This window comes from Tenebrio molitor, chromosome 1 (genome assembly GCF_963966145.1).
Source record: "Tenebrio molitor chromosome 1, icTenMoli1.1, whole genome shotgun sequence".
Lineage (NCBI taxonomy): Eukaryota > Metazoa > Arthropoda > Insecta > Coleoptera > Tenebrionidae > Tenebrio > Tenebrio molitor.
Genome location: NC_091046.1, coordinates 45,332,575 through 45,357,091, shown reverse-complemented (window position 1 = coordinate 45,357,091; position 24,517 = coordinate 45,332,575). Strand labels below are relative to the sequence as shown.

The following is a 24,517-nucleotide window of genomic DNA, read 5'->3' as shown; positions in this document are numbered from 1 at the left end:
AGTGGAAACACTATAGCTTAAAACAATACAGTTCGATTAGCATTATTTTTGTTGCTAATTAGTTTTGTTGTAATTCTAAATATTGTTCAAACAAAATAGACTAGTTAATAATATAAAATGAAAAACTGATATGCAACAGATATCTATTACGTTGATGGATGTGGAGCTGTTTCGATTTTATTAAATGAAAATTATTCAAATGAGTTGTACACAATTCCGCCATTGGATATGTGTCGCAGGAAAAGTAGTAGGTACGGAATAAATTAGAAAAAAATAATATCAGTATATTTTTATAAATAGTTATTTACATTACAAGCTGCGAAAGTTTACTTTTATGTGCGAGCTGTTTTTAAATGGTAGAGGCGAAGCGTAAGCCTATCCGAAGTTATTTAAAAACTCCAAGCACGTGAAAGAGCTTTCGCAGCGTGTAATGTATTAACTTTTTCATTCTCCCATCGACATTTAATAAAATACAATGATTCAGTGATTATAATAAAATTAGTATAAGCTGGCTTGTTGTTAACGTTACTTTAGTAACAATACAAAAACATTATTTTATGACATTTATCAAATATCGTTGTCATAATTTAGTTTAAAATGCATTTCATTGAAGAAGCTGCATATATTGCGTGCAGAAGTGTGTTGCCGGACAATTCCAAAGACCGGTAGGTTTTTGACATTTTTCCTTTTTTTGTCGTCCAGGGCACGAAAGTTTTTCATAGCTAGCAACTGATCCCCTAGCATGTTTTACTTTCGCTTACAATGGCCTTATTAAAATAGAAAGTTATACTTTCGTAGGGGGGAGAGTGAAAAATTATTTTAATTATGTATTTCTTTTTTTTTTCAGTGAAAACTCTAAACTTTGCACAATTAAAAACATAATTTAACGACGTACCAAAAATAAACAAAGCAATAGATAAAGATAAAATTACTTTGTGAATGGAAAAATCGCCGTCCGTGACGATATTCGTTGAAACGCGGAAGAAATGCGAAAGAGAAGAGCAGGAAAGCAGTTCCGAAACAAGAACAAAACATTTTCGGAAAAATACCAATAAAAAAGCTCGAGGTCAGCTTGAAACTTTCCGAAGGTCCGACCACACAGTTGAAAAGAATTTAATGGTCCAAATTCTGTTTCAACAAGATCGCGTCCCTCAATATAAATAACAGACTTTACACAACTTTCTTAACGCACACACTTTTCACGCTGCGAAACTTCTTTTTTCGCGTCACATAAAAGATGAATTTTATTTTCCAAACACTCCTGGAGATGTTGAACAACTAAGGAATAGAATAATAAACGTCTCCCGAAATACAGACAGCCATTCTTTATTAAACTTCTTCCTTAGACACACGCGAAAGAAAAAAAAAGTCAATTGTCTGCCGGAAAGAATGAGATCAATTTAAACGTGCCTTTGTGAGTTCATCCTTTCGCGAGCTCTGTTTATTATTATTATTAGTCCTCGCTTATCTCCTGTTGTGACGCGAAATTGTTCACGTATACAGCGTGTCCTACAAATGTTCGCGTAAAACGCGTGACGATTAAAAACAAACATTACGCTGCGTAATTGTTTTGAAAAGCACCCCACAAACTCGTAACCCTATTAGAAATCAAATCGTTCGGAAGACGGTGGAATTTTTATTTAAGTTTATTGCGGTTCTCTTCACGTGGCCGAGTAACTAACGTCGGCCATTCTTTTATCTTTTACTGGAAATAGTAGATTACGACGCGTCAATGGGGTCGAAAAAAACAACGATTAACTCCCCTTATCGAACCCCGAAACAACAGACGCGTTATTGTATTTTACTTCGGTTTGTTTTGACCTTTTTCAAAATACAAAAAATGGACGCGCCCACGACGAGTGAAATCTAAACGGCCGACATAAAAAGATTCAATCTACCACATTATATTTTAATGGGGGATACGTAACGAGCCGCACTTTTAAATAAAACTGGAACCGTAACGTTTTATTTTTGAAGACATAAAAGACGGCTTTCAGAAAGAAAATAAGTGCGTTATGGTATTGCGTCTTTCATTCGGGGCCATTCCATTTTTCATCGATTTCCGGTGTTGGTCACGAGACGTAAGCACGGCAATTGTCAAAAATATAGGAACTTTAAGTGTTCGCATGAAAGAGTGTTCTATCCGTTTGCAGTAATTTTTTCGAGGTTGACGACACTAATTCAGGACGATACGTTAATGAATGAGTAAGTTCAAAAAAGTTCACGAAGGATAACGCAACCCAGAAAAAAGTACTCCTGTGATATACAGGGTGTATCTTAAATAGGTGTGTTAATTTTGAGCAGTAGAAGAACTCGCCAAATTGTGAAACTTTTCTCTATAACAACATTTTGCAAAATTTGTAAAGTTTTACAAGATTTTTTACCCCCCAATTTTTACCAAACGAGTCGTTTTGTGCGATTAACTAATCTCTATATTTTGTAACCTCGACAATTTTAATTTTATTTTTTTTCCACTATCAATGTACAGTCGTTGACCAAAATAAAATAGGACAAAGTGTTACCTTAGACAGTTTCACAATTCAAAGATTTGTGTAGTGTAACTGAGGCGTATGTGTCTCAGATTACAACGTGATTTGACTTGACGATTGATTTACAAAAAGTTAGGTTGTGTTTATTCACTTGTCATCTCGTCACTGTCACTTTGTTCAATTGAATGATTGTGAGTTTTTGAAATATTGTCGAATGATGACACTTATCAGAATTGTTTTTTTATTTTTGACACTTTTGTTTCCTAAGAGATGGATTTCGCAAAAATATCGATTTACACAATCGAAATTTACTTTGTCCTATTTTATTTTGGTCAACGACTGTACCTTTTTTGAGAAGGCCCCGTTTCTATCACAACCGAAAATTTTCGCCCTTAACCATAGGCGGGTATACAATTTGATGACTAATTTATTCAAAATCTTGAATCAATTTGTAACGCTTTTTCATAAAAAATTCCAAATAGAAAAAAGTTTAATTTACGTAACAAGCTCTGCTACGTGTTAAAATTAACACACATATTTTAGATACACCTGTATATAGCCCAATAACTTATTTTGCTTTTTACAACAAACTTATCACGAAATACTGTAAAGCCAGTGTATTTCCCAAGGTAGTATGAATCCAGTTCAGTACAGTAAAGAAGTTCTCAGAGATATAAAATAGTTGTAAATAATGTTATTAAATCTCATGGTCAAGAATACAGAGTAGAAGGTCTTTTTGTGCCTCGCCCAGTTCACGGCCTCAACTGCGTTTCGGCCTTCAATCTCTGAGCTAGCCACAAAAAGACTCACTTCTACTCTTAATAATATACATAATTACACACTCGCTGCGTCAGTGTGTGCAAACTTCCCACTTTAATCTTGGTAAAAATCACAAAGGGTGAAAACCTTCAACACTAGTTACCCTACCCATAACCGCACCGCGTCTTTGGTAACGCGATACGAGCTTTCACGATACCGGTCAGCTTTTTGACGTTTATCCCCGACCGCCCTGTATTTATCAATTCCGGTGAGTAGATCCCGGGCACCGGCGTCGCCCTTTGACCTTCCACCCTTTTGAAAACAGCGTCGCGTGCGCTTCCTGTGGCGTGTTTTTCCCTGATGAGAAACGACCCCCGCCACACAAATAAACGGATATGCGCTTGCATATTATGTCCCCGGCTGGGCCAAGTAAACGCTCATATTGATTCACCGTTGTGGAACAGTTGAATGGAGCTGTCAGGAGCGGTTGCTTGATCCGGTCGACAGGTATATTACCCCGTCGTTCACATCACCACGATAGCTCTGACATGACCAGATGGACACACAATTACAACCTGAACGCAAGCAGAAACTGCCGAAATTCGCCGCTGATGAGTTTGTCCGGCGGCGGCGAACTTGCTTGCAACAGACAATCATTGCCTTTATACGTTTATAGTTCGGTGACTTTGCAGTCCTGGGAATGACATGGCACTTGGGGGAACCACCGATACGTACGGAGTGTGGATGTCGCAGGAATTGTAAGTCGCTTATGCAAATTGGAAGGAGTTGGAAAGGAGCAGTCTGCGGGACGGCGACTGATTTATCAATTTTCCAAAGAAACACTTACTTCCGCACGTTTACTCAACACCCTGTGTATCCGACCACTTAACATCGACTCTAGTGGGGCGCTGTTTGCTCCTTTGTTATTTGGCTGAGCTGTTCTGTTTATGCAACGGTCCCAACACCCCATTTAACTTAGCCTTCGCAAATTCTGAGCACACACGTCCGACCATAGGATAAAACAACAAACGCCAAATCATTTCAATTACCAAAGCTTTACCCCATCGACAGCCAGACTGCGCAAGAAAACGAATAAATTTCGAAAAAAAATTCTTTCGACTTTTAAACGTTCCCGACGCGCCCCGTACAAAAATCATATTCCGACCGAGTTGATAGAAAAGTTCACTAAATTAAAAAAAGGAAAAGAAGCAGACATCAATTTCGCGCAAATTGGAGATACTGGCGTGATGCGAGAAAATCTTCAGTGAAGTTGCTGAATGTAATTTAATTATTTTGGATAAGTTCGGTAACTTCGCAAATATGTATGATAAACGTCCATAATTAAAATCTCGAAGCTTTCGAAAATATTATCCGACGTTTCTCCAACTTCCAGACTGGAAAGGAGGGAGTGGAGTTCTCCTCTGTCTCCCTCTCTCTTTCACGCTCCTCGCTCACCCTCGTCGATCGCTTTTCCGAAAATGTGAAAAACCGAAGCTCGCGTTAATATTCCGGACGGATTGTTTGATTTTAACCCTTGTCCCGGGACGGGGCGGAGGACCGATCTGACGTTTCGGCAAATCTATATGATTATTTTTTAATCTGATAAAACCGGGTTTTCCCCCCAAAAATTATTAATCCACACAGCACGAGGTAATTAAGGGGGTAATCAATCAATCAGTTTGCTAAGCTCACCGTTCAATGCGTCACAGTTTACCAGATGGGACAGGCCGTCCTTCCCGGTCAATATGGGTCTGAAATGTGGCTACCACTGTCGAGATTTGCAACATTCCAATTACGAAGAGGGAAAGATTTCGATAACAAGTGCACACGGCATACAAATAATAATTAAATAATTACATTTTCCGAGCACGATTTTGTATTTTTTATTTTTCAAATTCAAAAATCAACAGCTCAAAGATTAATTTGCTTGTAGAGTAAAGAAACACATTCAATAATGCGTTCACTTAATGAAGGAAATTAAAAATGCTCTTAAAACGAAAAACACTCTCCGTTCCAGTCCGCCTCGCCGCATTTTTAACTCTTTTCTCTTCTTCCGAACGTTAAATTTACGGCCTGGATTCCTCTCTCCTTTGTTTCCTGTTTAAGGACAATTTTTAAAAGCCAGTTTTAGACACGTCTTTAAAAATTAAGTTCAGTCGTAAACAAACTGAGAAAGAACCGAGTTACGTCAAATTACTTCCTACGCACAAGATAAAACAATACTTTCGAGCATATTGTAAAAAAAAACACAATTGTTAAATTTTAACGGAATAAAATGTGAAATGCAGAAAATGCAAACTGACTGTCGTGATAAATATTTCAGCGCAGAAACACGACGAGAAAAGTTCAAACTAAATTATTAAATTCCGATAAACTGTAAAATAATTCCGTATGAGGTTGAAGTTTACAAAAAGAGCACATGCTAGGTAAATAGAACGAGGAATTTTTTTCTGGTGGAATATTTCGACGTGAAATTTGATTTTTTTTTAATACAAATATCAGCAGAAACTTTTAGAAGCTGCTTGTGGATTGCTTAAATAAATTATGCGCCATTACAGAACAAACATACAATAAACGTCCAGAAAACTGCAAAGAAATCTTCAAAGAAAAATATCGACGAGAGTATACAGAGTGTCCTAGAATGAACCAGCATAATTTTAACCACAAGCTACTGGCTTCATGTAGAACTCGTACAAAATATTTAAAAAATTTTATGTCAAAAAATAAAATGACATTTAATTTTCGAGGTACATTTTTTTTTTATTTCTTTCAGTCTTCTACGTTGTCCCACAACCTCGTAAGTAAAATTTCGGCACATTTCAAAAATACACCTTGTATATCATATTTTATAAAACGTACACCAAATTTTTAAAATGTGCCGAAATTTTACCTACGAGGTTGTGAAACAACGAAGAAAAATGTGAACTCACTATACGTATTAGGGATCAGGAATCAGCTGTTTAAATCTTAGGTTTTTACACGAGTGGTGCGATCACAATCGACTCTTCAACGCCAACTTTGAGGATAAATTTAAATGAACGCACGATATATTGACAATGTAGGTACATAATAACTTTTCTGTTATAAATAATTGTAATTAATTTAATTTATTAAAAGTACAAAACTGATTTTCTCTTTTGTTGCAGTCTTGAAAAACTGAAGAGAGTGAAGAAGGATATGAACCCACCTGTATTTAAATAAATATCGTGTCGAGCTTTTCGCTCTAGGAGCTTTTCGTGATTTGAGTGTAACATTTACATAGGTACACGAAAATTGAGAAAAATCGAAATTCCTCTTGGAGCCAGAAACCCCGCTACAATCGTCCCAATTACGACTCTTAACGTGCGAAATCAAAGAAGTTTCAATAAGGAAAAGCTGCGGAAAAGGGCGCAAACTCACACACGCACACATTTTCCTGATGGACGATGGATGCCACTCCAGCACCGAACACAATGTCCACTTATCCATCTCCGTCGTGGCGACCGTTCTAATCTGATTTTCTGGACAACACAATCAACGGCCCAAAAACCTCCCGATAACTGCCAGGCGAAAGAAAACCTTTTCCCCAGAATTAAAAACATCACGTGGCCCGCCGTACAAGAAAATAATCGCAGAAGGAAATGGAAGCGGGACGCCTCCCCCGACTCGCAGTTTTTTCACAATTCCCCGGGTGCCAGCACCGTACCCACCCACCCCGGGCGAATTCGTGGGCTCCGCGGGTCGGGTGGTGGCCATATGCGCGTCGGGCTTTAATTATTACCAACGAAAAAATCACTCAATCACCCCACCTCCCGTCACTTACCTAGCACAGGTCCGGGCTGGGGCCGTCCGAACACGCCCGAATCAACAGTTCCTGCAAAGCCTCGCTGACCTCGCCGACGACGGTTCGAGGATCGTGCAAGGATCACGACCGAAAACCCGCGTAAAAGAGCACGGACTGAAGCGGGCCGCAGGTTGCGTTGGTGGTCCAGCGCCCTCCATGGAGCAGGCGCATCTCCCACCTTCCTTTCTCCCGATTTCATTACATCAAATCACATAATGGACAACTGCACCGCTTTTTCCCTTTTGATCTCCGCTCTCCATATCCCTAATTGTGTGGGAGTATCGCGACTAAGGAATTGATTTAAACGGTCTGGACTCCCGGTGTTGCCTTTCGAATGGACACGCTGCAGCTTTCGCGGATTCCACGGACGAGAGCCAAAGCACACCTCGTTACCCGATTAAGCTCAACAAATTCTGTTACGCCCTTTCGCCGGAACGGTAAACAAGTTCTTCATTTTCCTTTGCACACTTAACTTTTTTAAGACGGTTATCCGGCGACGCAAGATTGTTTCCTAGATTATTTCGTAAATTTGTTAAATTCGCTACATAACGCAAATTTGAAGGGAAAAAAGTATCCCTTTCGCTGTTACGTACCCACTTGTAGAGTTTCTTATTTGAAAAAATTTGAAACGCAACAGCAAACGTGCTTTTTAAACTTCATTTAAAATTTTACAAGAATAAATTTATGACATCGTAGTTGGCTGTGAAATTCGCACAACTATACTATACTCAAGATAAATTGATATGATTACTTGGTTGCCTAAAAACAAGGGGTTTATAACAATATAATTTAGAGTAAAAAATTCTAACAAATAATCAAAATCAAAACAAAACACCCCACATTAATTTTCGTCTTCAAAAGTAGAATTTTATTGAAAAAGTTTTCTCAATTATTGATTGCTATGTTGGCAAGAAAAAGGACGCGTCGCATTTCATTTCCAAAATCCTAAATACATATATGTATATATTTTTTTAATGATCAAACTCATTCTTCGTCAGTTCAATCGGAGTTGGTTAATTTAATAAATTTTTTTGTTTTCCTAACGCCCCTCGAGACCGCCGCTTGCTTTTCATCATTACGACACAATAATGTAGACCCCCTCGGCTCATTGCAGTTGATGAATAGTTTCCAAACCCGACCACCGCAAACCTTTCGACCATAAACTTAAACAATAAGTCCGCAATACAACTTTCAAGATTCGCTTTCACCGAATTTCCCCGGAGCCGACGTCCACTTCCTCTCCTGCCCCATTAAAATTTCAAACTCGGACACATCTCCATTGTCCGAATCCTGAAACCGTCTTTCGTCTTTCAGTGCGAATCATTGCAACGGGGGACACGTGGCCCTAATGCAGTTCACGTGTTTTCCGCTACGGCGCTGCAGTCTCGTCCCGGAATTCGATTCCGGGACGGCCGCGTCCGCAGCGCCGTCTAACGTCACCGCAGGGAATGATCGCGGTGGCACGTGACCCCGCCACATGTAATCTAGATTTAACCCACATTTTTCAAAAGGAACGCTGAAAACTTTATGATTTTATGGCGAAAATTGTATAATCGTAAATATGAAGGAGCGTCGCTGGAAATCCGACAGTGCCATAAATGAACCCGGAGATACTTTCTGGCCGGGTTTTTCACAACATTTTTAAACGCTCGCCTCGGTGAATAAATCGTAAATAAATTAACGCGACTGGCGGCGATTTGCAAATTTTTCGAACTAGGAAGTCGGATGTCGGCTACTGATGTCTTGTTGAAGGCGGCGGGATGGCTGAATTAGCGAAAATAAAACAAATTAACTCGACACACCCCTTTTTTTATTATCTTGAGACCGCAAAAAGAAATCGAGCTTATTGCAATTTAAAAAAATCTTTCCTTGGATAGTGATTTTGATTTTTGTTTTTATTCTTATTTCTGTTCGGCACAGAGAAGAAAAAAATTAACTAAAAATCAAAATTACTATTTATACTTTTACAAAAACTGTCAATTAAAAAAAATCAGTGGCATGTTAAATGTGAAACAAAACTATTAAATTAAAACACATAGGGACGAATCAACGATTTCTTTTTCATTTGTTGAATAAACATACATACTCGTCTCTAGCAGGATTTAACAAAAAATATTTTTAAAAAATTTCCAAGAAGTTTATTAAAATACATATATGTAGTATTTAATAAATAAAATAAAATAAAACTTTTAAATATACAGGGTGTCTCAAAATTCGCGAATTCCGAATTCAGAGCGTGGTAGGGAAGGACCCAGTGGAGCTCGAAAAATACGTAAAAAAAATTCGCTCTTCCTGAAGAAGATATAAGCACTAATTTTGTTCAATACATAGCAGCCTTCATATCCACAGTGACAAAATACTATTCTAGCTACGTTGCCGGTCCATTTTTAAGAAAAATTACAAAAGTTTTAGATTTTTTTTACTCCGAAGGAAAGCTATTCGTCAAAAAATTGTTTTACGTTATTATTTTCCACAATCATCACAACACCATAAATAACAATAAACACTGAACTTTTCAGCCTGTATTTGAAGAAAACGCACTTCAAAGAGTGCACTTTTGAGATCAAAGCATCTTTGTGGGGGGAGTCCCTATTTTTTTTAATTTCCTTATTTGGACTACTGAAGTGATCCCCTACAACACTCTGAATTTGGAATTGGCGAATTTTGAGACACCCTGTATAGTTATTTGTATATCAAGACCGCGAAATCATTGTTTAACGTACCGAGAGGCAGTCTTACATGGAAACTCTGATTTGTATCAAATATTAAAATGACGTTTACTTTAACTACTGTTGTTAAAAGCAACGGCCGCGAAATTGAATTTCGCGGCCTGTTTTAGGTACGTACGTGAAATCTCGTTTTGCGTACGGTTGCACAAAAAAAATCTTATGTCTTATACGATGAGATGAATTCAAAAAAAGAGATAAAAAGTAACTATGGAAAATAAAATTTGAAAACATGTGGTGTAACTATCTCTTGTCTGTTGTCAATTTTCACATTTACGTCAATTTTATTTTTTTTAAACAAAATATTTATGACAATTCTATTTATTTTCCTCACCTCACCTCACCATTTTTGTAATATTTTTTACTGGTTCCAATTTTTGTGGACATATCATTTTTAAAAAGGGATTATTTACAGTTTTCGGTAAATGAAGTAAAAAAAAAAATTACGTTATTTTTAATCCGATTAAAAAATTGCAAAACAATAACAAAATGATATTAGGTACATACCAGGTGACCATGAAATGTAGGTGATAAAAAATCAATCAGGATTCTCAATGGCGGATGTTTCTTGCATTCTTTCTTGGTGAAAAATGTCGTAAAACTGTCACTTCAAGGAAACGTAATTTTTTCACAATATCTCAACACAAAAAATATATTTACGTACATTTAAAAAAATACGTAATGGAAACGTATTAAAAATGTGATCTCTGGTATGTTAATTGAAGCATTTTAGAACTAAACTCCTAAATAATTGTTAATTAACTCTTATCTATAATTAATGCAAAAATTTTATTAGGTACACAAAATCCGTTTCTCCGATTCGTTTACTCGTCACTCGTCAACCAAATAAAATAATTAACTTTTTTAAATTAAACTCCCTAATTCAATTTCAGCTCTTTTGTCGGTTGAGTAAAGCAACAATTCCCATTAATTTTTTTTCTTCCTTGTTGAACTCTTAGTACGGTGCCACACTAAATTGCAAAGCTGACACTTTAATAAACGACATTTGAGTTGAGCACACTTAATATGACAGTTCTCGCGTGAGCTGTCACTTCTCTAAAAGCACAAATTAGATGAACCTGAAGAATGGCAAACGTCAACACGATGGCACAATCAACCCTTCTTGGAAACATAATTCCAGGAAAACCGCATTCTAAATTTTATCAATTCCGAAAGACGCGCATCTCGGGTGCATTTTTCTTTTCAGTTGGAGGGTCTGACCGAAATTTTCCCCCAAATATTATTTGTCACGTTAGGGTTCAACTATCCACTTGTGCTTATTAACAAAGGAGACACCGACCGCAAAATTCCTGTTGTAAAAGCAGTGCGGCGTGATCAATAGTTTTGAAAATAGCACCAAGGAGTGTTATTCGAGTAATTAGAGCAATGCGACCCCATCGACGGACACTCCCAGATTTGTTGAATGCTTGCTTCCCGGAACGGACCCCGTCCACAGCTCATTCGACTAATGGTGAATAATTTCGGAAATTATCCTCCGGCAGCGTGAAAAACCCCAAATCATCATCCACCGAGATAATAATGTTAACACTCCCTAATAACAAAGCGCTCCGGTGTCCCGCCGCCGGTCGCCGGGTCACCTCGTCAGGTTGGTCGCCGATGATGGACTCCGGGGGGCGGCATTGTGTCGATACGTGTCGCGTGGGCGTAAAACATATCCATTATCTCGTTTTATGGAAGTATTCGGTGGGCGCGTGACATGACGTTGATTAATTAGGCCGGCAGGACGCCGTCCAAAGGAATGTCTCTGGTGGCGATCCTTGCCCTTATTCGGAGGCACCTCGTTTCGGCACCGTGTCGGACATCATCTCGAATAATTTAATTCTTGACGGGGACCATCCGAAACGACCGCTACCTGTCGGATTTCGGACCCCTTATCGATGCTCTCCCACGCCGCGTCAAATCATTTTCCCCGGCAGCTGTTTACGCAAACAGAAACAACAACTTAATCGAACTGAAAATCGGAGTGTCCCTGTTAAAGCCGCCGAAAAAAATTCCGAAACTTACCAACCAAAAAATTCCAAAATGCTTTCGCCGCAATTTTTTAAAAGCTCCACGCGAAATATCAAAAAAAAACTGGAGGCACAACGTGATTAAAATTTTTCCCGCGTTCCATCTGCAGTCTTGAGACTCTCCTCTTTAATTTTTCATTAACCATAAACATAAATTATTCAGATATTCATCTCGGTGACGGTGGACGTTCTTGATTTCGGTAACCGTGGGCGAGATTGGCTTATTTTGCAATTAAGAGAAAAAGCTCTCGATAAATTTGTCTTACTTTCGTCGATTATAAATTTGTTATGAATTTTTATGGGTTAATTCACGACTGTCCGAATAGATTGGCCGTAAATCAAAAAAAATGTTTGCGTAAGTGTACAAGACTGATGCTAAATAGTTACATATTTTAATGGAATGGCTTTTGTAGTGGACAGAAAAAAATTAACGAGGTAATTATCGTGAATTACGGCCATTGTGAAACGTGTGAGGCAAGGCTTAGTTCTTTTTTGGACTACAATCAAAAGTCTCCGGATTAACGGTTCCACGCAAGGTATGTCACAATGTGTGAACGCGAGTGGGGACAAAATAAATAAATTGAAAGGAACTGTGATTATGAAGCTTTTATTCATAAAAAAATATGGAAAAGCGTCACCATCTAAAACCATAATTACCAAGACTGTTACTTCTGAAGAATGGATGTTACATTTGTACCCAAGTCCATTTAGATTTCTTTTTTTTTGTCTTCCTGTCGAAAAAAATTATAACAAATATATATATATATATATAAATTTATGTCGAGGTGTAGTGAGCGTGCCTCGCTTATTTCTGTTTCGTCGATTCTAATCTAGACCAAGTGCGGTCGTGTCATCTCACGTCATGTTCTTCTTGTCACGTTGCAATCCTACACGAACCCTCAGAAGAAGTTTCAAATAAAAATTCAACATGACGTTGACACTGTCACACTCCTTAATATGCATACGCGAGCAAAACCGCAGGCAAAAGCTATTTTCCATTTTTTAAAACCTTTTCTTTTTTGAAATTCGATATGACGCTTCTACCCGGAATACGGAACATTAGTCGAATTGAGCATCGAATAACGAAAAGTCCAAAGAAAAAGAAAAATAGAGGCAACAAAAGAGACAAACGAGATATCGAATTTCGTAAACATTTTAACATCTTGTAATGTCCTCCGTATCCCGGAGACACCACTTCTGTACAAGTTAAATAAGTTATAGACTTGGTCCTTGTCCATTTATCTATTTTGTGAACGTCTACACCCAACAAAGATTATCTACGAATTTGAAAAATACAACTCTGACTCTGGTATAGATTACACCGTCTAGATTACCCCTAGTGACATCTAAACAATCGATGAAACATGGTGTTTTCATTTCGATCTCGAGATAGCGATTGGTAAAGAAAGCTCTAATGACATGTTCGGGGGCGAAAAACAAATCTAATGACAGCGATCCGGTCGCCATCATGACGTCATTTCAAAGAGAACACAAAAAAAAAACAGATATTCGAACATTGCCCAATAGTGCTCTCGGTTAACGCTAATTGACAAGTAATTTCCATGTCAAAAATATTTTGACGTGATCGAATTTAATTGAATTCGAAAACAAACACAAAAAAACCGATGGTCACTTGCCGAATTTGTTGGATTGACGCATTCGAAATGAACCTGTGCTAGTTGTGCATCGCTTTCTATCCCACCGACATTAATATCGGGCACGATACAAAATGCATTTGAATAATAACACTGTCATTTAGGTGTGTTAGATGGACTGTTTATAAATTACAAGAATGATGCTTTTTGAACTATTAAACTGCGATAAAATCTCGCTTGATTCAGACTAATGGAACTAATCGAGCGCTTGCTGTGAAATAAGAGTTGAATAAATGAGCTTGTCTTTCATAATGCTTTCTACATTTTTAGATTACGAGCAATTTATGACAAAATTAAAATTTCTGTTTAATAACATTTCCGTAGTTCGTTGCTCGTTTTGCTTTTCAAAATTCTCGACATACACCGGCCCCGTTCCGAATGCCGTCGACTATTTATCTTCGACTAATTAGATTCTAATTAAGTAGCTACTCCTTAATTTCGTTATAAAAATGTGACTTTTATGTCATCTGATTGCTAATTATGCTCATAGGTGGTGGTCTTTTGGAAAGGTCGGTGTGAATAAATTCAAATCATCCGAACTGATATAATTAATTGAGGCCAGATTAACATTCCGACAAAATTTCCAAGAATCGCAAGATGTGGCCCTAAAGTCTGTCTCAATTATAAATTTCCACCAACACCGCGTTCTACGTTAGAAATACAACCGACAACACTGTTTGGTGAAAAATGCGTCAGGTTATCATTCTGTGCATCGATTTTACAACTCAAGATTTTAGAATAAAGGAAACCAACCTTTTTATCTCTTCGAAAAATTTTACTAGAGCATTTTTTTATTTTAGCGTCAAGTAAATTATGTTGTTTTCGAATCATGTTTATAATAATTATTTAAGATATAAGTGTAAAAAGTTATCCTTTATTGCACGAACGGGTTTAAAATACGACCGAGGTACGAGGGAGTATTTTAAAGGATGTGAGTGCAACAAAGGAACTTTTTACACGTATGCCTTACAACATTTTATCTACGATCGTGAGATCATAAATTTGTAAAAATAATTATTATTGATTCAATATTTTATGAATAACCAAAGTCGTTTGAGAACACGTCACTAAACGTCAACTTTGACAACGATGTTTAATGCAAAAAGTGCCTACTTTTTACACGATCGTCCTTAGATAATAGTTATTTATGCAACAAGTGCAAAAAGAGAATGATTATTGCACGCGACGTGAAAATTGTCCCAAGAGCCGCAGGCGAGTGGGACAACACGTCAAGTGCAATAACACTTTTTGCACGTGTTGCATACAACATTTTTTCTACGATCGAACAAAAAAAAAACGAGAAAAAAACAGCGATAAACAACAGTTCAGTCCTGTGCGTTGTGTGTGAAAAATGCAATAATGAACACTCACTTTTTGCACGATCTTAGGCAGACTGTTGACAGATGCGTGCAATAAAGGCTTTATTGCACTAGTGCAATTAAGAGGCACTTTTTCCACTAAAAACAATGCAACGAACACTCACTTTTTGCACGATCGTAGAAAAAATAATTATATTGCCAACTTCGGTTGTAACAATCCCCAAATTAGAAATATTTTTATTTTGCCAACATAATTCAAGAGGTGGTGAAAATTTAGAATTGAGACAGACTATAGTCGCAAATAGTTTGTCGGAATTGATGTCGCGACGTCAATTTACAAAACTACTTTAAACAAACGACACTTGTCAATTGTCAAGTCCTGGAAGCGTTTATCTAATTTTGAACGACGGACGGAATTTAAAAAAAAACTCTCTTTAATCAATTGAGAATAAAACATCTTATTCGATGGAGCTAAACAAACCGCGAATTTCCTTAAAACGCTTACCGAGCTCTCGACACCGAAATTATCTCAGCCGCTGAGGAAAACTCCTTAAAACAGAAATAATGTTGATTCCAATTTCACTGAGGTGCATTAATTGCTTGAAGAAATAATATTTCGGTACGAAACCAGAATTCCAATTTATTTTATTTAATTTCTCATTAAGGTTTTTCCGCAACGTGTAATTTTAAAACAATATTATTTCAAAACTTGCCGTAATTTTTAAATGACGCTTATCGCCCGGAGCCCCGTTTTCCGTACTCTCTCTCTCTGTGTGTGTGTTGTTTTTCTTTTACTGTTTCGAGCTTTCCACGTTCAAAAATGTCTCCTCCGTCATCATCAGATAGAGATTTATGAAGTTGCGGTCGCATTGTGACCAACAACTCGACAGGAACGCTTATAAAAGTTCGATTAATTCCTTTTGAGGAGGACTCCGTTCGAACAGTTTCATTCAAAAGGACCCGTCGTCCTTCGATTTTTACAATGAGAGCTCTTTATATAAAATCGTTTAGGAGTTGTTTCGTAACTAGCCGCCTCCAGCGAATCTCTTAATTAGTATCGTAAAATATAGTCTTATTACGTTATATATTTCTACTCTCAAATTTGATTCTTATCTCACGCGAATCTAGCATGTTTACGAATTTGGCTATCCCAAAGACAGGTTCAATAGAGATTTTAGATAAACATATTTCGGAATAAAAAATTTCATTCGACGAGACAAACACGATTCACGTATTCTGACGAATTTGGAAATTTGTAGTCAAAAATTCGTCGAAATTTTAAAAAATGACCCAAGAGGGATGTTACAAACCATCCTACCTGTCAGAAAAAGCTGTAATAGTTATTTTCATATAAGTAGCTCTGTCAGATCACTTTTCAGATATGAGGCTGAAATTTAAAGCACGAGGCGTTAGCCGAGTGGTACAAAACTGTCCAAATACCTGAAAAGAGACAGCGCACGAATATTGAAACGTTTTTCGTGTTCGTTTGCGCAAATCAACAATCGGTCTTTTAGTGACATGACAATTGTCTTCAAATAGTCACATTATATTTGTATAACATAATCTAATCAAATACCATTCGAGCTTTGAATTATTGACGATTAATTGACTCAAATTTTCTGCACAATGACGCAAATTGTAAAATTTGACGCTGTTTTCATCTCTATGCAACAAGTTATTGTAAATTAATCGATAAACTCAAAGCTATTATGTTATTACTAGAGAAACATTCGCGGCGGAGCAATTTCCAAGATTTTAGTACTCTGATCATAGGCAACAAAACTAATTTTCATCAGAATCGATTGGTGAATTAACCAAGTTTTGGAGCAGGGAGAATCCAAGGGTCATCCATCAACTTGAATTGCACCCCCTCAAGGGCATGGTTTAGTGCGGCGTAACATCACAAAGGATAATCGAGCCTTACTTTTTTGAGGACGAAGGTGGCAATACAGTTACGGTGAGTGGCAACTGCCCGACGACAAACGAACCAAAACGAAGCAAAAATCAAGATCATTTGCCAGAAGTGCAAAGGCTGCTACGATGACCAGAAATAAAACATCCGAAATAAAACGAATTAAATATTTATTCGTACCAACAATTACTGTACGATGTCTCATTTATCTTTTATTACCCTAAGATCTGACACGTTTTCATTTGCTTCTACTTGTTGTACCCGAACCTTTCCTCCTCCCTGTTCCACTTTCCCCTGCGCGTCATAAACCGCTGCCGACGAGATATTTATTAAAGGTCGATGGTGTTAATTGAGGGGTACCATAGCACCAACATTTCTGATGTTGTCCCATAATAAAAATCGATAACGCTTTTAATGATAGCATGTGTACACAGCCCGATTAAAAACTGGATACTATAATTATATAGGCGAGTTATTGACGTTAAATCGAGATTGACAGGATAACTGCGGATCTGTTACGTCTCGTCCGGACCCTCCTCCACAACACGAGAGAAAGAAAGGACGAGAAAAAAAACGTTTTAATTAAAGTATAACGCACGTACCCTCTATAAATCACCATATTAACGATGGAAAACCGCACCGACCAATTTCCTTGAGAATTTCATTATCCTGCCTGCCTTCACCGCGCCATTTTTTTTTTTAGTTTTTCCTCCGCACTCTCGTTTATTTTATTTACAAACATACATCTTCCTGTCGCACTCGCGCAAAAACCCAGCTCGTCCCGGAACTGCAGCTCGGAATGAAACGATACGACCTAATTAGGTACGAAGAGTTGCTGTGCTCTCCAGTTTCACTCCGTCAAATTTCCACTTGTTCGGCAAAGAGCAACCAGTTTCGGTGGTAAAATTCTTTTCGATGAGTTGCGGACGAACCCCACAAGGGGACATTTTAATTTAGAACACACACCGTTGGTCAATTTCGGTGCAGACGCTGCGTTATGCTTGCCTGAGCGATTGGACGCAGTTCCAAATGTGGATGGATTAATATCTGTCATTTCAACCAAATGAACATTGTAACCTCATCTCGTGTTGTTGCCGATAATTAATGCGGTTGATTTTAATCAATGCGTATCATTCACATTCGTCAAAATCCCCGACCTATCTGGTTTCATCAATTTGAACAAGTGAGGACAAAAAAAAAATAGAGAAAGATGGTGTGAGTTACACAAACCGTTCCATTATTTGCCAATCAGAATAGTGGTTCGGTAAATGTGCTAGATTACCGCCAATCCGTGTTTTACTGGTTGCCTACCTATCGATTTCCAAATCATCCAATTTTTCTATGGCTTTTATAATTGCGCTTCTTGTTAAATCATTGGAGAAATCCCAAACCGCACCGCAAGTCCCCGAATGGTCTTTTGATGCCGGAGACCACAACCACAAGAGATATCAATCTTCACATTTCAACAGTCTCTCAATATCTGTTAGCCCTCATTAAAAACCGCATTCCCGAGATAAATTATCCAACTGCACAAGTACAAGAAAACGTAAAGCAAGAAGTCCACCGCATTTACAAGAAAACTGCTAGGTGGCAACAGGTAAATTAAGAAGCGCCGCCACAATTACGTCCTCAGTAACGATGCAATCGAGCAAAAATGCAAGAAGTAATGATGTTTGAAAACCAGTAGCTGATTCCACACCGCCAAAGACGCAACATTAACAAATGAAAAAGAATAAATCTGTAACGTTATAAATGTACGATTACGTCGGTAATTTGAGTCCAATTTTCCATAATTTCTAAACCGGTACATCATCGTTTATCTCTTTTTGGTACTTTGCTGAAACAAAACCGTACCGAAATTACAAAGCTGTCGGGAGATTCGCGATTTGGTTTTTTTGTTCGGTCATGATTTAGGGGCGGACAAGAGAGGTCCCGCAGGTGGCTCTTGGGAGATTCGCACGGTGTGTAATAATGATAAGGTGGCAATAAGACGTGGCGGTATTTAGATGCTAACCAGGCTGTGGGGCGTGAAGAGTGCGTGACCGTCGACCACTTAAGTCGCGTCCACGGTAATTACTCGTTGTTTAAACGGGGTGTTATAAGCTGGTTAGGTTATCGGCGAGGCCGCATAATTACAGTGGAGCCGGGGCCGTCTCCCCGCGGACACGTCCAGAACGTGGCGCCCCGTTCTAGGCTCTTCTTCTTCTTCTCGGCCCCATCCGGTCCTGCCGTCTGGGAAATCGATCGAGATCTGGACGATAACGCTCACCGTGTTTACATCGACAAGTGGATAATTATATTCGGCCCGTTTGGACGCCGCTTAATTTATTTCACGCACCTCGAATACATTACCGTCGACTTCTGGGTGACTCGGCGGGTTCGAGAGGACGACGGCTCCGCTACGTGCAAGCCAACCGAAAAATAAAAGGAAAGTGGACGGAAGGTGTGCAGTTATGGCGCCGAATTTTCTCACGAGCTTCGTTGCGTCAACGTCGGCAACGAAAGGTGTCTAAAGAAACGTACCTCGAGAGTTTTTAAAGCTAGGAATTTTTTAAGTGGTATTGATCATATAAGCAAATATTTAAAAAAACATTTAAAACATTAGCACGATGGGGAATACAGTAGATAGAATACAGTAGATCTTTGTTGTCAAACAAGTAGGGATAATTTAATTTTTTTAACGAAATTAAGTGGCTGTCAGCAGACATAAGCTGACTGATTATATCGAGTGTTCTTTTAAGTAAGCGTTGAAGAGTCGATTGTGAACGCACCACGGATTACAGATCAGCTTTTTAAATCTAACCTCACTTTTTGCGTTATTTTCAAGAAGACTAGACTAAATATAGAAGGGTTTTTGGTTATTTCTGCAGATTAACGAGTGGTGCGTTCACAATCGACTCTTCAACGTCAACTTTGAGGTTAAATAAACATCCAATATTTATTCGACAGATAGGCATGAAGAAGAAAAGTTTTCATTGAAATGTCTCACAATTCATTGAGCATTTTCTCTGTCTCATACTTTGAACCACTTTGTACATAAAAAAAACTTGACAGATTAAGTCGCCCTTCATTCTCTTGTTTTAACCACGTGACCATTCAAGCGCCAATAAACGACCGACTTGATTAAACTTCTTCTTGCATCTCTAAAACTGCGATAAATTCGTACTTTGTCGGTGCACAAAGCGAGCTCCAACTTTTAAAAGTGCACATTTTCCCCATCTCTATAAATAATTTAAATACTGCACCGAAATACTTGTTGTCAATTTGTTGTTATTTGCCGTTTCACCCGAAGCACTGGTCTCGACTCCGCCGAAACTTTAAAAATTTAATCATGCATAAAATTCTAATATAAAACTTTAAGGGAATTCGAGTTAAAAAACTTGTTCGGGAGAGAATTGCCTTCACCGACCGCCCTCTCTTTTTCCTTATTACAATTTCACGTAGGCACCCCACCATACTCGCAAATATCGGTTGAAATTTTCAATCACACGTCCTCGCCTCGCTCTTTCTCTTTTATTTTTATTTTATTTTTAATAAAAGCTGCACCAATTACTCGCAAATTTGCATCGGGAAAATGACAGACGAAACCGAACCGAGCTGCAACACTCCGCAAAACTTTTCCGGTTGTTATTTACATGTATAAAGTTTCAAATCGTTTGTTTCTCTTAAATCTCGACATCACAATTACGGTTCGAGAGTCGAGAATTGTTTCTGTCGCGCAACCGGAACTAAAAAACAACAACGGAACTCGCAATTGCAGGATTTAATAAAGAGCGGATCGCTTTCATCTTGAAAATTGTGGACTTTTTGCAAACGAGAGGCAATGAGAAGCGAACCCTCGTTTGACGTTTTAATTGCTGCACCTGCACCACTGCAAAAATTCTCTCATTATCACTACTTGTTGTTGCAGCATCAGAAAGCTGAATCGAGCGCAGACGTGATTTTTAACGATCACTGTTGAATTGTGAGTGGTGTGGCGTATTAGGAGACTTGAATCGTCTCTGTGAGACCACTTCGCCTTTGAATTTAGAATGTGGTCCGGTTTTTCACACAGCTGACAATATAATTTAGGTAGGACATGTGGTCATACATAACAAATGAGATGTTCTGACCTTTTCGGCACATACCAACCCAACCCAGCCCTTAGCTTTGTCCTCAATCAAATACATCCGTATTGCTTATTTATGTGGCCGCATGCTTTACGTCAACCAACCAACGAAGATTAATTCGGCAAAATAGAGTGGGCGACAATCGTGGTAAGGTGGAACAAGATATGATACAAAATCTCCAAGACATTGACTGTTTGATAGATCACCTTCATGCGTTTTTGCTCTCAAAAATTTCCTCACCGCAAAAGTTAAGTAGGAAAGTAGGTATGCAAAAATAATCTGTGACAATATTGTGACTGGGTGGTCCTTTTAGTTGATTAATTTTCTTCTGTTTGGAGTATTCGCACGGCTCCATAAAATTCTAAATTCTACCACATAAACATCATTCTTTATCGCTGGTGGAGTTGAAAGTATTTAGGTCGATGATGGCCACAATTATTAGCTTGTGTGGTCGTTTATTTAAAAAATATTTCGCCGACATTTAAAAAGATAATGAAATTCAATATCCTTATTTGCATTTGGCCGAAAATTTTAAATAAAAATATGAGTAATATATTCGAAATTTATTATCTACACCTACACTCAACATCATAGTCAATCTTTTTTATGGGGGCGGCACCTTTTTCACATCGTCGAGCTAATAAAGAAATTACAATAAAAGGAAAGACTGACATAATGTAGATAAATATCGCTTTTTGCCGTAAACATTTTAATTTCATTAGTTTCGTAATGATCCTGTTTTTGTTTTCTCCTCCTCGCGTGTTCTTATGAAAAAATTATGAAGCTTTTGGTTATGGCATGATAAAAAAAGTCATAAATAATTCATGCAAAAACGTCCCCTCGCGCACCTCCGCAATATTGCAAAATTTTTGATGCAAGGACTGCAAGGTGCAAATGACAATTTAGGACAATTGTAATTCTTGATGGATCAAAATAGTGGATTTGCAAGAATCTACGACGAGAAATGTTCTGATTTCGAATCATTTTAGATTGCATGCAGGAACAATATCAAAATTTCGACAGTTTCATCTGGCAAGACTAATTCGCACCTACCTTTAAATCTTGTAGATTCTGGGAAAACATCATCGACGCGCTTACTTTACAGCTTCAAGATGCAACACAACTCGCACGAGAACTCCACAAATGCGCAAAATAATTTCGCCAACAATTTTGTAACATTTTATTGAAAGATTCAAAATGTCAACTAAAAATCCCCAACCAGCCAACTTGATTGTTTCGATTTTTCAAAGTGTTGGGGTTGGTACAGCTGTTGCTATTCCAATAAATTGCGCTTTTACGTGATAAATAAATTCAAACCAGCTTCACAATTCGCCACCAACTACACTAGAACGCCACAAATTCGCAAATTATTGTTGCGAACAATTTTGCACGTTTTACTGAACGATTCAAACTGTCAATCAAAAACAATTGCCTACTTGATTATTTGTATTAAGTGAATTTCGAGTTTCGACGCTTTAGGTTGGCATCCCTGCTTTTGTGACATTAAATGGCGCTTTTAGGTTATAAATAAATTTAAATCATTTTTGAATATTCAGTGGAGATTTAGAATTTCTGACATGTTTGCGGTCAGAATCTTGGCGAGGAACGTTAATTACGTTGCACTTCACAGGAGTTACGTGTCTTTGGGGCAAAAATGTCAAAATCACGTCGAGAAATTGTCCGCAATTCCAGTTGTTACCAGGGATGCATTATGTGAGAAAAACACGTCGACTGTAATTCCAACAAGGCATTATGCAAAATCCAAAGATAAAAAGAAGGAAAAAGGTTAATTTATTGGTTATTACGAGTGCACTTGTAACTGTTGTTTTTCAGGCAAGAGTAAAGTTGCAATCAACGAAAGTGAACTGTCTGAAGCACTAAATGTGGAATCTCTTAAAAACCAAATGCAGAAAGCGCTTGATTTGTTGAAGAATGACTTTTTGAAACATTTGTCAGTTAGAACAAATGCGGGTAGTGAAATTTAGATCTAGAATAATGTTAATTTGTTGATAACTATGTGTAGTGCAGGCTCAATTGAAGGTCTTCCAATAGAGTTTGATGGGAAAATGCACACTTTGCAAGAACTGGCGCAAATTGTGAGGAAAAACCCTAAGATGTTGGTGGTGAACATGTCAGTGTTCCCCCAGGCTATTCCAGCAGCCCTAAAAGCAATTGAAAAGTCTGGAATGAATCTGAATCCCCAACAAGATGGTACAACCTTATACATCCCTGTTCCTAAGTAATGTTTACTGTTTTGAAATATTTGAGAACTAGTCTGAATGTTCCAGGGTTACAACAGAGCATCGCGAAAACTTGGCGAAAAACGCGAAAACCTTGTTCATAAAATGTAGGGACTCCATTCGTGATGTCCAAGTCAAGCAAGTGAAGTCATTGAAGAAAAAAGACAAATTATCTCAAGACACGGCGAGGAATTTCGAACAGCAAGTTATCACTATTGCTGACGGCTTCATCTCAGAGGCGGAGAAAATCCTCGAAAGTAAACAGAAGGAGTTGATTGGAAAAGATTAATTATGTTAAGAATTATTGGTTGTTAATTTGGAGAAAAAAAATTTAAAAAGCTGTTTATTAATATTAATCATTTGAAGAGAATACATTTAGCAACTGTCCATTGTGAATGTGTGCCGTGGCTGCCTAAATCGTAGACAGCCACGGCACCAGCTCAGTTAAATTGACAAAAGGCGAAAGGTAATTCTTGAATGAGTCAGCCCAATTCATCCCCCTTATTCTGTATCCATCGCTACAGCAGGAGCCGGATCCCTGGGGCCCTGATCCTGGTCCCCCGCGTCATCGCGAAGAGGCCCCGCCGACTCGTGCGAACCGCCGCCTCTCCTCTCCTCCCCTTGAATCATGGCCAAGAACGGTCCCGTTTCGTCCTCAACCAAAATCTTGAAGTTCTGTCCTTTCCCGACGTATCCAATCGAGACATTCTTGGTGGTCAAGTCGACTTCTGGGGGCAAAGTGTCGCGCAGCGCCCTCAAGCCGTGCTTAATCAGCTCCTCGAGAGATGCTGAAGCCACCTCATCCAGGTGTTTCTCTAGGTAAGTCCTGGCGCTCTGCGAGCGCGCCCCGATCGACATCGCCTTGCAGTCGTAGTAATTCGCGGAAGGGCAGGTCTGGTAGATGTGCGCCCCCTGGTCGTCGTAGCCGGCCACGAGCAGCCCCACCCCGTAGGGGCGTCTGTCGTAGCGTTGCGTGCATAGTTGCATTTTGTTACCTAGCTGGCTGATCAAGCGATTGAGGGGCAAGTGCGTGTCATGGGAGTACTTGTAGTTGAGACACTCTGTCCTCATGTAGCGGCTCAAGATTCTGGCGTCCGCGGTCAGACCGGAAATTGTGATCCCGATGTGGTCGTCGATGTTGATCACCTTCTTCTGGTAGGCCGACAGCTCGGAGGAGGCTCTTTTGAGGGCGATCAAGACGGCGTGAGTCTTGCTTTTGAGCCCCACGGTGGCCGAGCCCAGGTTCACCGCCTCCATGGCGTATTCCACCTGGTGGAGGCGGCCCTGGGGGCTCCACACGGTCACGTCGCTGTCGTATTGATTGCGGAACATTTCTAACACTGACTTTTTAACTCTTACCCGGTTTTTTGTTTATAACCCCGGACTGCTGTGTCACTTACACAGTTTGACAGACACGAAATGACAAGCAGAAATTTGACAGCCTACCTTAATGAC

General features: G+C 38.7%; 3 protein-coding genes across 4 annotated transcripts in view; 1 reads left to right on the top strand and 2 right to left on the bottom strand.

The window, feature by feature from the left end:
* Positions 1-22,031, bottom strand: part of LOC138137767 (discoidin domain-containing receptor 2-like) — a 213,298-nt gene extending 191,267 nt beyond the window's left edge. The window contains exon 1 of one of the 2 annotated variants that reach the window (XM_069057332.1): positions 21,876-22,031. The gene's annotated coding sequence lies outside the window, so the exon portion shown is untranslated. Of the gene's footprint in view, positions 1-7,050; positions 7,182-21,875 lie in introns of those variants that run through there. The other variant, XM_069057324.1, reaches the window with a different exon arrangement.
* Positions 22,032-22,285: 254 nt separating this feature from the next.
* mRRF1 (mitochondrial ribosome recycling factor 1) lies at positions 22,286-23,418 on the top strand. Its single transcript, XM_069057827.1, has 4 exons — positions 22,286-22,607; positions 22,656-22,793; positions 22,851-23,061; positions 23,111-23,418. Exons 1-4 carry the CDS (start codon positions 22,400-22,402, stop codon positions 23,349-23,351), a joined length of 798 nt encoding a protein of 265 aa, XP_068913928.1. The 5' UTR covers positions 22,286-22,399; the 3' UTR covers positions 23,352-23,418.
* Positions 23,389-24,496, bottom strand: LOC138138074 (proteasome subunit alpha type-1-like). Its single transcript, XM_069057813.1, has one exon. The coding sequence runs from the start codon at positions 24,392-24,394 to the stop codon at positions 23,564-23,566; it is 831 nt and encodes a 276-aa protein (XP_068913914.1). The 5' UTR covers positions 24,395-24,496; the 3' UTR covers positions 23,389-23,563.
* Between the last annotated feature and the right edge of the window lie 21 nt (positions 24,497-24,517).